The following is a 13,728-nucleotide window of genomic DNA, read 5'->3' as shown; positions in this document are numbered from 1 at the left end:
GGCCCCTCTTCTCCCCTGTGGCTGTGCCACTGATTAAAGGCCTGATATCTTCCTTTCTCTCTCCCTTCCTCCCTGCTACCCCCAGGTCCATTATCTCTCTCTCTTCCCCCGCCCAAGTCCAACACCTCTCTCTTTTTCTTCCTTCTCTTCACCCCAGGTCAGTTCTCTCTCTCTCTCCCTCCCTTCCTTCCTCCACTTCCCCTCCCTCAATTCGGCATCTCTCCTTATTCCCCCTCCCCACTCTGTGCACAGTCAAGCATCTCTCCCTGTCCCCCCCTCAACTTCCTGTTTTCTGAAAGGCGGGGGCTGGTCAGAGGGGAAGGCCCAGGTGATCTATATTAGCCAGGTTCCAGAACGAGCCATGATTCATTGCCCCTAAACAAGGCTGTGTTGGGTCGAGGATATAAAAATACGGGCAGTTCTAATTGAGCTGGAAGGTGCGTAGATAAAAAGGAGGAGGCATCTTCGCATTTATGGTCCTTCTTTTCAAATTTGATCACTCTCCACCTTCCCTGCTGTTGCTGCTTTTGAAGGCTACATGCAGATCAGTACCCTCACAACTTGACCAGTAATCCCACTACATGAGTTTGAAAAATAGTGGCAGTCCTGTACTAGCAGAGCCAGGAGAGGTGTTAATGGAAATGGTGAAAGATGGGGGAGGGAAGATTGGGGTGGAATGGGAAGTACAGCTTAGATGGCCCAATGCTCAAAACGTAACACCAGCGTTAGTGAGTGCAGAATGCTCAGAGGGCTGTAGCATGAGATATAATGTGTGCCAAGCCAATAGCATGCAAATGTAGTCAAACAGATGTTAGAGGTCATTCCCTATTCTCTCCCAATGCTCGGAGAACAGCGCACAAACCAAAGCCGCCCTTACTGCTGAAAACCTAACGCCAACTTAGAGCAGGTGTTAGAGCCATGAGAAATCTTCTTTTCATTCTTTAAAATCCGTTTTTATTTAATTTGGAAGTAGACGGAAGCCCATCTAAGCACTAGTAGTGAGAGATGAATGTTTTCGAGTCAGAGCAAACCCGAAAGTGAAAGCAATTGACACCTGTTTCCTGTGCTTAAATATAAGCCTTCCAAGTAAAAAAAAAAAAATTTGATTTTTTAGGAAAAGCTTTTATTTAAAAGCGCAGAAAATAAGCACTGATTTGTACTTCACTTTTGGGTTTGCCTGGTGCATGCACACAAGAGCTGAGCTTACAGTGAAACTCTTCTGCGCATTAAAAAATGTGGCCATACTGGGACAGACCAAAGGTCCATCAAGCTCGGTATCCTGTTTCCAACAGTGGCCAATCCAGGTCACAAGTACCTGGCAAGATCCCAAAACAGTACAATACACTTTATGCTGCAAATCCCAGAAATAAGCAGAGGATTTTCCCAAGTCCATTTTAATAATGGCTTATGGACTTTTCTTTTAGGAAGCCATCCAAACCTTTTTTAAACCCCGCTAAGCTAACTGCTTTTACATCATTCTCTGGCAACATTTGCTTTTACAATGCACATATAATTTGAATACCATTTCCTTGAGTGTTGGCAAGCTAGTTTTCTGCACTGTTCCAACTGTATGGGTTCTGTGCTGTTGGCTTTACCACAGGAGTTCTGAGCATTGGCTTAAGAGAGAGCGAGAGAGATGTTATGGTGGGGGAGGGGGAGGCTCAGGAAGTGGAGGTCTCCTGAGGACTAGGGAAACGCAGCTTCTTTTCTCTTGTTTTATTTTGTGGCAAGAAGACTACAAATGATAGTGAACATGACTAGTGGGCAGAGTGGATGGACTATTCAGGTCTTTATCTGCTGTCATTTAGGGGGGGATGCACTAAAGTCGTTGTTAGAGCCTTTCCCTACCGAATTCCATAGCGAATCGGTAGGGAACGGCTATGCATGAAGGAACCGTTGCAGCTCACTTGCATTCTCTAACCCTTCGTAAAACTGTCGGATAATCGGCCGGTAGTGCATGCGCAGAGCAGCCAAGCGTTATGCTGGCTGCTCTGCGCGTGCCAAAGACGTTAAAAAAAAAACGTCCTTTATGGACGTCCTTTGACAGCCTTGCCCCCTTCCCCCGCCCAAGGTCGCCGCCGCTCCCCGCTGCCCCCTGCATTGAAATCAGAAATTTTACGCAGCCCCGGCCCCCCTCCCTCCCTTCCTTGAAATGACAGCTTCCCCGCCATCCTCCGCCCTGCCACCGGGCCCTCACAGCGCCTCTCACCTCCATGTGAAGGCGCTGCACCGGCAACAACAGCTGATCGCCTCTTCGGACTTCCCTCCTTTGCTCCTGGCCCGCCCTCGTCTGACTTACATCAAACGAGGGCGGGCCAGGAGCAAAGGAGGGAAGTCCGAAGAGGCGATCAGCTGTTGTTGCCGGTGCAGTGCCTTCACACAGAGGTGAGAGGCGCTGCAAGGGCCCAGTGGCAGACAGAGGGTGGAGGGGGGAGCGGCGGCTGCGACGACCTCAGGGGAGATGGCGGCGGCAGGGCCACGGGGGGGGGAGGATGGCAGGGAAGCTGTCATTTCAAGGAAGGGAGGGAGGAAGGGGGGCCGGGGCTGCGTAAAAGTTCAGATTTCAATGCAGGGGGGAGCAGCAGCAACCTCGGGGGGGGGGGGGGGGCAAGGCTGTCAATAAAGAATGGCCATAAAGGACGTGTTTGTTTTTGTTTTGTTTTTTTTACCTATAATACCTACAGTGAAGAACGAGCGTTTTTGCCCCCTCCCGATTTTTTTTTTTCATTTTATAAGTTTTCGAAGCCCGCGCAGCCCCAACGAGAGGTACAGACCTCTCGTTAGCTTTCCCGGCATTTTCCAGCGTTAAGGCAAGCGGAAAAGCTTAGTGCATCTCATTTCAATAGGGTTTCTACACAATTTGCTCATCTGCATTCCGTTTGCGTTAGCTGCTACCATCGTCGAAAAAAAGTATTTAGTGCATGCCATGGTTGCTCGTTAATGGCTCATTATTGCCTCGTAAAGTGTAGTGCATCTGGCCCTTACTATGTCGCGCTATGTAATCTTCGAATCAGCAGGTAGCACTAGGACAGAACCATTTGCACCTTGCTCAGCAGCCCTGAAAACTTACTGATCCTTGACAAGGAGACAACTGGGGTTTTAGTACCCTGGTTGTTAGAACGAGTATAATAGGAACTATGTCAACCCTTGGAAAATTCATAAGTTTACCTCGCTTTCCTGCCATGATTGTTTAAGTTCCACCTGTCTCTTTCTTTTTTTGTTCATTATACCTCTTCTATCTTCACTTCTAGTAGGAATCTCTCTTGCAGTAGTCTGATGGTAAGCAGCTACAGTGAGCCATGAGTGTGCTCAAAAGCTTTTGTAGAAACCTCTGGAAGAGTTCTCTGACTTGACATTAAAACAGGTCCTTCTCTCTGGCTCTCACTGTACTGGTGTTATCAGAACAGCAATTATAGATAAGCAGTTACATTGTGCATTCTCATCCTAATGCTGTGAGGATTCAGCAGGTTTACAGATTTTGCTTCTTTTTTTTTTTTCTCTTCAGATTTCAAAGGCATCGGCTGATCTTATGCGCTACTGTGAGGAACATACCAAGAATGATCCTTTTCTCATGGGTATACCTGCTTCAGAAAATCCTTTCAAGGATAAAAAGCCTTGTATCATATTGTAAAGAGAGGCCCAGTAACTAGTCTGCCCCCTGCCCTTCCCTGCAACAGCAAAGAAATTCTGACACACACCCAAGGTCTCCAGGCATCCACTACTAAAACTTCACTTAAATAATGTAGAAATGGATTTTAAACTTGGTTGCTTTTCTTCTTTCGCGACTTCTTGCTGGGGGACAAAAAAAAAAATCATTTGAAATCAAATTGTATTATTTCTTGTAGAATGGAATGTTAATAAATGAAGGTAGTTAATTTTGTTCTGTTACAGCCCAAGTCAAGGTGCTCTACCATTTATTTGTACACTCCTTGGTGTTAATTATATTGTCGACATTTATGTATGATAAAGTATTTTTGTGTTAAATTGTGCAATGTCTACTTTTCCATTTAAGGTATTGCTAAAATATACAATCAAGACCAAAGTTGCCTCAGCTTCATCTACAGGTTAGCAAGGCAGATAATATTGTAATCCAAGTTAATCAACTATGTGGTTTTTTTATTATTGGTGTGTGTGTGTATAAACAAATGTATACATATATACTATATATACTTTTTATATATACTAACACCTCCAGTTCTGAGTAGTCATAATTATTTAAATTATATCTGGATATTTAGAATGACAGTTTTTAAAAGGTCAGACTATATAATTTTTGTTTAATTTATGGCAGACACTACATTGTATAACTTGCACTTTTCTTACATCCTTCAATATTCACTGTGTTCGTAGCTACATGAGCTCACTTTTTTCAAAACACTATTTTGATATATGCCAAAAATTGCGAGGAGAGGAATACAAAGATATTGTTTAAACCAAACCTCCAGTGTATTTTATTGTGTTTAATAAATTACAGCCATTCAGAAAACGCCAACGGCAGGTTTACCAGGATTTGTTCACGTTTTGTGTTCCTTGAAGATCTGCACTGATGGGCCAATGCTCAAAATGTAATGCCGGCGCTAGAGGCGAGTTCGCACGGGCATTAGTACAGAATGTTCAAAGGGCTACAGCGCAGGAGCCAATTTGCACGCCAAAGTTTAGCGCTAATAGCATACAGAGTCAAACAGATGTTAATGAGGCCATTTCTTATTCCCTCCCAATGCTCAGGACAGTGCACAAAACAAAGTCGCCCTTACCACTGAAAACTAATGCCAGCTCACAGCAGGCCTTAGAATATTTGGATTCACATGATTCTTTCTCTTAAATTTGCTGTTTTTTATTTAATTTTGATGCAGAAGGAAGCCCGTGCAAGCCCCTTAGCACTGGTAGTGATAGACAAATGTGTATGAGTCAGCGCAAACCTGAAAGTGAAAGCACACATTGGCGCCTTTTTCTTGCCCTTAAATTATAAGCCTTCCAAGTAAATATGATTTTGAAAACTTATGTTTAAAGGTACAGAAAACAAACACTAACGTGTGCTTCACTTTTCTGGTTGTCTGGTGCATTTGCACAAGAGCTGAACTGACCACGAAACTCTTCTGCGCATGTGCCAAGCACATTCTTCCTCCCTTGCTTTTGCTTTTACAGCGTGCATGTAATTTGAATACCATTTCCTTTGAGCATTGATGAGCTAGTTTTCTGCTCTGTTTTGGTGGTATGGGTTCTGCGCTTTTGGCTTTACCGCAGGAGTTCTGAGCATCGGCCCACAAGTCTATTGTATGTAAACACACTTATACCCCACTTCCCACACACTGTTTCCACAAACCAGCAGCAGTTTTGTACAAATAAATCTTTAATGTGCAATCAAGGAGCAAGGTACCCTCCAGTATACAACTTATATTCTTTCCATTGGAGACTTGTTTTAGGCTGTCATATTATAAAGCGCATTGAGTGAGATAGATACACAAAAATTATAGAGGAGATGAGGAATGGAGCAGTCCTATAACCAAATATTTTAAGTATTTAAACTCATTGTCACCATAAGGTCATCATTTCCCTATGAAGGAGCTACCACTGGAGAGATTAAATGCATTTTGTATTGCCCATTCGGGATCCAGTCAGTATACAAAACTACATGATTATTTAGGGATGCAGCATGTAGATAAAATCAGATCTCTGATGTGTGTGTGAATAATCTTGCTTCCAGAGTAACTGAAAGTGCACTGCACCTGGAACATGGGGTTATTTATTACAGTGTAATGTATACCCAGTCATGTCTTACATAAATCTAGCTTCAGTACACATTATTAAGGACATACCACAGGTCTGATCATCAGTCTTACTGGATTAAAATTGCCCTAGTCACCAATACGTACCACCCACTTTAATGTGGTAGTAAACCTCAAAGCTCTTTGGTTCAGTCTTCTTCAGAACAAACCCAATAAGATTTTTCATTCTTAAGTTAGAACATGTTTGAAGATTTGTTATGCTAAATTAGTGTTAATTTGATAAATAGAAATGTCAGCTTTTGAAGGCCCCTTCTACCTTGTGTCTCACCACTCCACCCATACACATTTTGGTAAATTGGAATAAATGTCTTGTCTCCTAGATCACTGCAGTAGCATGAGAGTAGATTCTGCAGCAAGGTATTCAGCACTTTGTTGTAAAACTCTTTAATTTTTTAGTTCATTTTTACATTGAGGTGTATTTTCAAAGCACTTAGACTTACAAAGTTATGTGGAGGGGCATTTTCAATATGACGTCTAAGTTGGACTTTTGACGCTTTGCACTAAATTTCCCAAATCCGAATAGCAAATGTAACCATTTTTGAAAAAAAGTATATATATATATTTTTTTTAAATAACATTTCGAACAAGGTTTTGTGCTTGTGCGTTTCTTTTTAGGCCATTTTCAAACAAAAACCGCACAAGTTAAAAACGCACAAAATCAAGCTATTGGGATGTAAGAGGGGCCAGCATTTTTAGCAGACTGGTCCGCCAGACATCCCAGAAAAGCAGTGGGGGGCATCCTAGGGGGCACTTCTTTGGATTTCATATAAATGTTCCCAGGTACACATCTCACAGGTGCTTTCTTACCTTGAGGCATATTTTCAAAGCACTTTGGGAGGCTAAGTGCCATAGGTTTCTATGGAACTTTGGGATGCTAAGTGATTTGAAAATATGCCTCCTTGTCTGCTGAGCCCTCCAAAACCCACTACCCCAATAGCCCTGATGGGTGAAGGGGGCACCTATATGTGGGGTACAGTGGGATTTTAGTATGCTTTGGGAGGCTCACAGTTTCCACCACAAGTGTAACAGGTAGGGGAAGGTATGGGCCTGGGTCCACCTGTCTACAGTGCACTGCAGCCCCCACTAGACTACTCCAGGGACCTGCATGCTACTGTAATGGACCTGGTTATAACATCTAAAGGTGTCATAGAGGCTGGTGAGAACTGTTTTTATTCACATCTTTGGGGGTGGGGGTGGGTCAGTGACCACTGGGGGGAGTAAGGGGGGGCGTCATCCCTGAATCCCTCTAGTGGTTATCTGGTCATTTAGGTCACCTTTTTGTGCCTTATTCATTAGGAAAACAGGTCTAGACCAAAATGTTGAAGTTTTTACCCTAGACGTTTTGGTTTTGTTCCATTATGGCTATAAAACGTCCAAGGATTAGGCATGCCCCCTTGTGATTTGGACACACTGCATATGAATTGCATAGATAAATGTCTGATATCTATTTGATTAATACAGCCGACCGCTTTGCTCTGCGTGAGCTGAATTTAATGCTCACGCTGGCAAGAATCGTCATCAGTCAAAAAACCTCTATTGGCACTGTATTTGAATCTTAAATATAGTTATTTCTGCAGTGTGAAATAGTACAACATTGGTACTTAGCTGTGGTCTGTGCTGAGAATGCCCACACCCGACAGCGAGCTCCTGTTTCGCTCAGTGCTTCATAAAGAGCAAAGCGGTTGGCTGCATTAATCAAATAGATATCAGCTGTTACCGAGTTTCTGAAGTCTTTTCCTCTATATCTTAGAAAGTATCATATAGAGAGTTATACTTGCCTTGGGTGAATTTTTGATGATACATATATAGCGGCAAGTACCAGGAGTATTGTTAAGCATAGATAAATGTCTGCAAAATAGGTTTCAAAAATGCCAGTTTGGATGTTTTGAGAAGAAATTCATCCAAATGCTGCTTTATGACACTTTTTGGATGTTTTACTCATTGGAAAATGAACCCCATAGTGACCTATGTAACTTTGTAAGTCTGAGTGCTCTGAAAATAAGCCCTTGCCATCTAAAGATTAAAAAATATTGCACAGAGAAGAAATGCATTTAATTTACTGATTAGATATTGCCAACACTATGTACTTAACTATTTATATGTAATCTTTGTGATTCTTTTAAATACCATCTGTGTTTTGGCAGGAGACATGTTTAGCTTCTTATTTTTCAATGAAAATCCTCAAGAGTAGAATTATCTTCACTTGTCAAAGGTTATGAGTACCCATGTTGAATACACATTAAATATTGTATAATTCTAGGTCCTATTTTGCTTTTTATGTGCTTCCTTTCAGAGTGTGTTCACCTCAGTTTAGTTTTGATATAGACAAATAGAATTTTTTTTTTTTAATTCCAGTGATTAGGTTACCTGCTCAATGTAATTTTTTTTTTCCTGTTCTAAAACTGCCACAACCGATCTGTTAGAATGTTGAATTGGTTTCTGTGGAACAGACCTTCTCATTCATGTAGGAACTAGAAAAAAAAAAGTTCTTTTGACACAAAATACTAGTAAGCAATATTGGAGTAGATTCAGCAGCAGTAAGGAAATTTCACATCCCTGGCTTCTGATTGCTATGTTGGTTTATATTTTCTTTAAACCCCTTCCTTTCCCCCCCCCCCCCCCCAAAAAAAAAATAGTAAAGATTTCTGATGTACAAAAGTGTATGTAAGTATATGACCAAAAGAGGAAAGAATATGGCTAAATGGGAAAGATGATTTAAGAAATGTATATACTCGCTGTTAATTTTAATATTGCATTAACAGAGGCACCTATTCATATTTGGAAGGAGCACTTTTTTATATCCCCATCTCAACTCAGCCCGGCTGCTACAGCCACAGTCCTTGCCAAAGAGTTAAAAACTGCATCTTCCTCCAGGTCGTAGTTAATTAGACCTTAAGTATGATTACTGGGGTTTCACTATTGAGTGATGGCTCAGATTTCAGCTAGAGCTCGCTGCTGTTTCCCAGTAGTAGCCCTAGCCCTGTTAGGCCAGGGAATAGAGACTTCTGCATGGCATTGCACACATTACTTGCCACGGAGCCAGTGTGCTGGCCTCAAAATCTGTTTCCTTGTTCCTTCATAATATACAAGTCATTATTACTATGAGCCTTAAAATGAGTACCCTGATGTAGATCTCTGGAAACATTTGCAAAGTCTAGATTCCAATTTTTCAGTTCACCATGAAGATGTATCGATTATGTCGTTTAGTGTTTTCTCATGTCTAGTTTCTGAATAAAACAGACAGGTCAGAACAGTATCTATCTGAAAGGCATGGATTGGGAACATGAGTTACCTATTGAACTGTGGTGGTAGGGCCTCCAATGCATTTTCATTGCCAAAATTTACTATGGCATGGTAGTAAACTTGTTGCTATTGTCTGCCATGTTGATAGATGGAAGGTTCAGGGGCCCTTTTACAAAGGTGCGCTGAAAAATGGCCTGCGGCAGTATAGATGTATGTTTTGTTCGCGTGCAGAATCATTTTTCAGCACATCTGTAAAAAAATGCCATTTTTTAAATTTTTGCCGAAAATGGATTTGAGCAAAATGAAAATTGCCGTGCATCCATTTTGGATCTGAGGCCTTACCGCCAGCCATTGACCTAGCGGTAAAGTCTCACGTGGTAACTGGGCGGTAATGACCTATGCGCGTCAAATGCCACTTGGCACGTGTCTGATACGCGCATCTGAAAATAAAAAAAAAAATTTTGGACGCACGTATCAGATGCGCACCAAAATGAAATTACCACAAGAGCCACACAGTAGCCGAGTGGTAACTCCATTTTGGTGCGCATTGGGCACACGTAGACGCTTACGTGGCTACATAAAAGGGGCCCCTCAGTTTCTACTAACATCAGTCTGCTGCTTCCCTTTCATGTAAAGTAAATATGACTAGAAAGTTTAAAAATGAGCTCCAGAGATGGTTATAAGCAGTTAGTACCTACAAAAATTGCTGAAAAACAGGAAGAATGTTATTTTTTTAAAGTAGAAATTACCCAAGCTTGCAAGTGTTTGGTTTTCTAAATACAATTCAGGACACTCCAGTTATAATGTCGCTTTCTAAACTCAAATCATTTCTTGTTAAATTTTTAGAATCAGTTTTATTTCTTCCCACTACTAGCCCATTGTCCTTTTCTAGTTATAACTTACCATATCCATGTTCAGGTGTTGAAATATTTATGTGTTCTAAGATAACTTCCTAGTCACATGGATTATTACATTGAGCAACTTATATGTAGCTGTATTAACAAATTTGTTTATAGAGGTGCTTTCAACTTCTCTAAGCATGTGATAAATATATTGTAAATGAAGAGTAAAAATATCTAACCAGAGTTGCCATAAAACAGATGCTTGTATAGAGAAGCTGATTAATGACTGTTCAGATTTATATCTACAACTGATCTGCTTTAAAAAAGATCCTTACCCTTGCTTTTAATTTTCATTGGTTGTAAATAGTTGGCGTGTAAGTAAATCACAACTTGATAAAGTGGCACTAATAATAGGGTATACAGAGAATATTCACTCTGGATATGAAAATAGATTGGTCTTGGGTGTAAGAATAAAGGAAGGTGGTAAGATATTAAACCTAAGGATAGGATGTAGAACACCAATGAGAATTGAAGGATCTAATAGGACAAGATTGGACAAAGCCATATTGCACTAGTCATAATTATGAATTAGAATGGAAATATATATAACCTATGAAATTTTTTTGGCTTGCCTTTTACACATAGTACACTTGCCCTCTCCATAATATTGAGGTCTAGATTCATCTCTTTTTCTTTGGGGAATTATAGTGAGGTTTTGTGGAGTGGTGTAGCAAGCAAATCTTCTGTAGGGAGTGAGCCTTACAATGAGCACCCAGATGTAGACCTCTGAAAACCTTTGCAAAGTCTAGATTCAAAGTTTATATTTTTTAAAACATTTTTGGTAATTTCTTTGCCTATGGTAAATATTTATTATAAAAATTGCCATTATTAATCCTTGGATAATACCCCTACGCCTCGCTTTGCATGCAATGTTCAGAACACAAAAAAATGGATGTTGCTATTTTTTTGTAAAATAAAGAAAATAAACAGTATTTTGTATTTAGGATCTCGTTAGTTTTTAAATAAAATTGTAATGAAAGCTAAATATTAGGAAGCTGTGTAAAATATAATTGTAAGACTTTCCCACTGTGGTATTAAGTGTAAAATAGATAATTGTCCATGATTGAGTGTTGACATAATCCGAGGAGAGAAAAATACAATCCTGACTTGGCTATAATTTTGTAAATTTTTTTTAGCTGTATTTTGAAGCTTGAAATCTTGACCTGCAGTAACTATCATTCTTTAACAAATTTTGCAGATTGTATTAACCACTTATAAGTTACTCTTATGCTACATACCTGTGTAATTAAAACACATCCAGTAGGAAAAGATGTGATAAAATAAGTAGAAATATTTTAACATACTCTTACAAGACAAATTTTAGATTACTGATCATTTTAGTGCTTATTCTGTTTACATTTAAACTATTTTTATAATCAGTATATTTTTCTAATACAACAAATCGGTATTATTCTAGACTTACTGTGGTTTTTTTTTATCATGCTTCCATCTCCATTTAAGATGAAGCTTATAAATAATTTGTCCTGGATATTGCTATAGAAATTTTATTCTTCTAATATTAAAAGATAGTAACAGCTGTTTTCATGTTCTGCTTAGTTGGATCTCTTACTTTCTCTGTTCTTTAATGTGTGTCATAATGTACTTGTTCAATAAAATAATTATACCCCATTCTTTTTTTTTTCCTTATTTGAGTCTTTAAATTTACCAAGAACTCTTTCTTGAGGTTTTGGGTATTACCAACATTCAGTTAAAGAAATTATGGAAACTTGAAAAGAAAAATATAAGGTAAAGTGTTCTATGCAGTAAGGGTTTACCTCATATATGTATGTTTATGGGAGGTATGCAATGAATAGACCAGTTTTAATAGAGCAAAACTGAAGTAGCACAGGACATATTTCATGCCAGTGTCACTTTTAAAACAGTATTTTAGCATAACCAGCCAGTGAATTGACTTGTTGTACTTCTGAGATGCAAGTGTTTGCAGATAGCTTCTCTTTGCCAGTCCCCTTTGGGCCCTACAAAAGTTAGTGTTTGCCACCTACTAAGCTTCTATCAGTTTGCCAGAAATTCTGGAGAAGGTGGCTCACCCACATCTGTATGGATGTTTTAGTATAACCAGCTTTTGGTTGGCCTTATTTAAATACACTGTGGAGATTAAGATCCCTTGTGATGTTTTATGTTCACAGACATCCTTTTGTAGAAACTACATTTCATTCAGTACCCCAGATTAATGCAACAGTAAACTACATGTGTCCGACAGTAAAATATATATAAGGGAGTTAGGGCTTCTTTTACAAAGCCATGGTAGTGATTCCCGCGTGGCAAATTCGAGAAAGCCTGTAGGAATTGAATGGGTTCCGCTGCATTTGCTGCGCCGAAAATCATTACTGTGGCTTTGTAAAAGGAGCCCTTAGTGTTCCAGTATAAAATGACAAAATGTAGAGTTTTCCTAAAATCTTGACCCAATTTTTTATCGCCGCTGTATATCCTTTTTTTAAGTAAACAGTAATAAGCTGCTAATTATTTAAACCAAAGTATATATAGAAAGAGAAGTATGAACATTATTAACTTAAATAACAAAAGTTGCCTGTTTATTCTAAGACCATTCTCTGAGGACAAGCAGGCCATTTTATTTATTTATTTATTTATTTATTACATTTATACCCCACATTTGCCCACCTATTTGCAGGCTCAAATGTGGCTAATTCTCATGTGTGGGTGATGTCATCCACGGAGCCCAGTGCAAAAACACTGCCTAGCATAATATTTCTTTAAGGCCTTAAGACAATGCCCCCACTGTGCATGCGTGGGTGCCTTTCCACCTGATGCACGATCATGGGACCAGCAGTCTTTCTTCATCCGCGGTGAAGAGAGGTCGCATTTTTCAAGTGTTCCCTTCAGCATGTTAGTTAAACAATTCTTCAGGTGCCTTTCCTCACAGGTTTTTTGCCCCGTTTTTCTTCAATCTTAATTTTTTTATAAAGTTATTACTCCTAATTTTCTTATAACTTTCCCCCCCACTTTTAGGTTTCCTTTATTTATTTATATCCCACAATATTCCCACCCACGGGCAGGCTCAATGTGGGGTACAATAGTTTATTAAGCAAACAGTAATTCAAAATACAGTATTCAAAGTCGTAAGAGGGAAAGAGAAATAACTGAGGAGGAAAAGGGAGAGTGGAGAAGGTGACAATTTGTCGCTAAGATAGCCGTGGTTCAAAAGGAAGTGGCGCCAGGCGAGCTCACAGCGTATGCTCTACCAAAAAGGAAGGTTTTGAGTCGCTTCTTGAAGGTCGGGTGATCAGGAGTGAATTTGACCACTTGAGGCAGCCCGTTCCACAATTGAGTGCTGAGATAAGAGAAAGAGGATGCATAGACAGTCTTATATTTTAGGCCACTAAACGCTGGGTAGTGGAGATTGAGGTACGAACGAGCTGACTTGCGGGAGTTCCTGGGCGGCAAGTTAATGAGTGTGTCCATATAAGCAGGAGCTTCTCCATAAATGATTTTGTGCACCAATGTGCAGATCTTGAAAGTGATGCGGTCCTTCACAGGAAGCCAGTGCAACCTCTCACACAGTGGTCTCGAACTTTCAAATCTAAATTTACTGAAGATGAGTCAAGCTGCTGTGTTCTGAGCAATTTGCAATTTTTTTAGGAGCAAGCTTGTGCATCCCCCGTAGATACTGTTGCAGTAATCGAGACTGCTTATAGCTAGAGACTGGACTAGGTTGCGGAATACTTCTCTAGGGAAATAAGGCTGGAGACGCTTAAGCTTCCAAAGAGAGAAGAACATTTGCTTGACTGTAGAGTTCACATGCTGCTCCAATGTCAAGG

The 13,728-nt window shown here is 40.1% G+C and overlaps 1 protein-coding gene across 3 annotated transcripts in view; it reads left to right on the top strand.

Moving 5' to 3' along the window:
* GNG12 (G protein subunit gamma 12) overlaps nt 1–4,133 on the top strand; it is a 114,630-nt gene extending 110,497 nt beyond the window's left edge. For all 3 annotated transcript variants that reach the window (XM_030206900.1, XM_030206899.1, XM_030206901.1), the window contains one exon: nt 3,506–4,133. In XM_030206900.1, coding sequence (XP_030062760.1) covers nt 3,506–3,631 — 126 coding nt within the window. In that variant the 3' untranslated portion in view covers nt 3,632–4,133. The remainder of the gene's footprint in view (nt 1–3,505) is intronic.
* Nucleotides 4,134–13,728: the final 9,595 nt, after the last annotated feature.

Source organism: Microcaecilia unicolor, chromosome 6, assembly GCF_901765095.1.
Source record: "Microcaecilia unicolor chromosome 6, aMicUni1.1, whole genome shotgun sequence".
Taxonomy (NCBI): Eukaryota; Metazoa; Chordata; class Amphibia; order Gymnophiona; family Siphonopidae; genus Microcaecilia; species Microcaecilia unicolor.
Note: the sequence above shows the minus strand (reverse complement) of the source record. Positions and strands in the feature narration are given on the sequence as shown.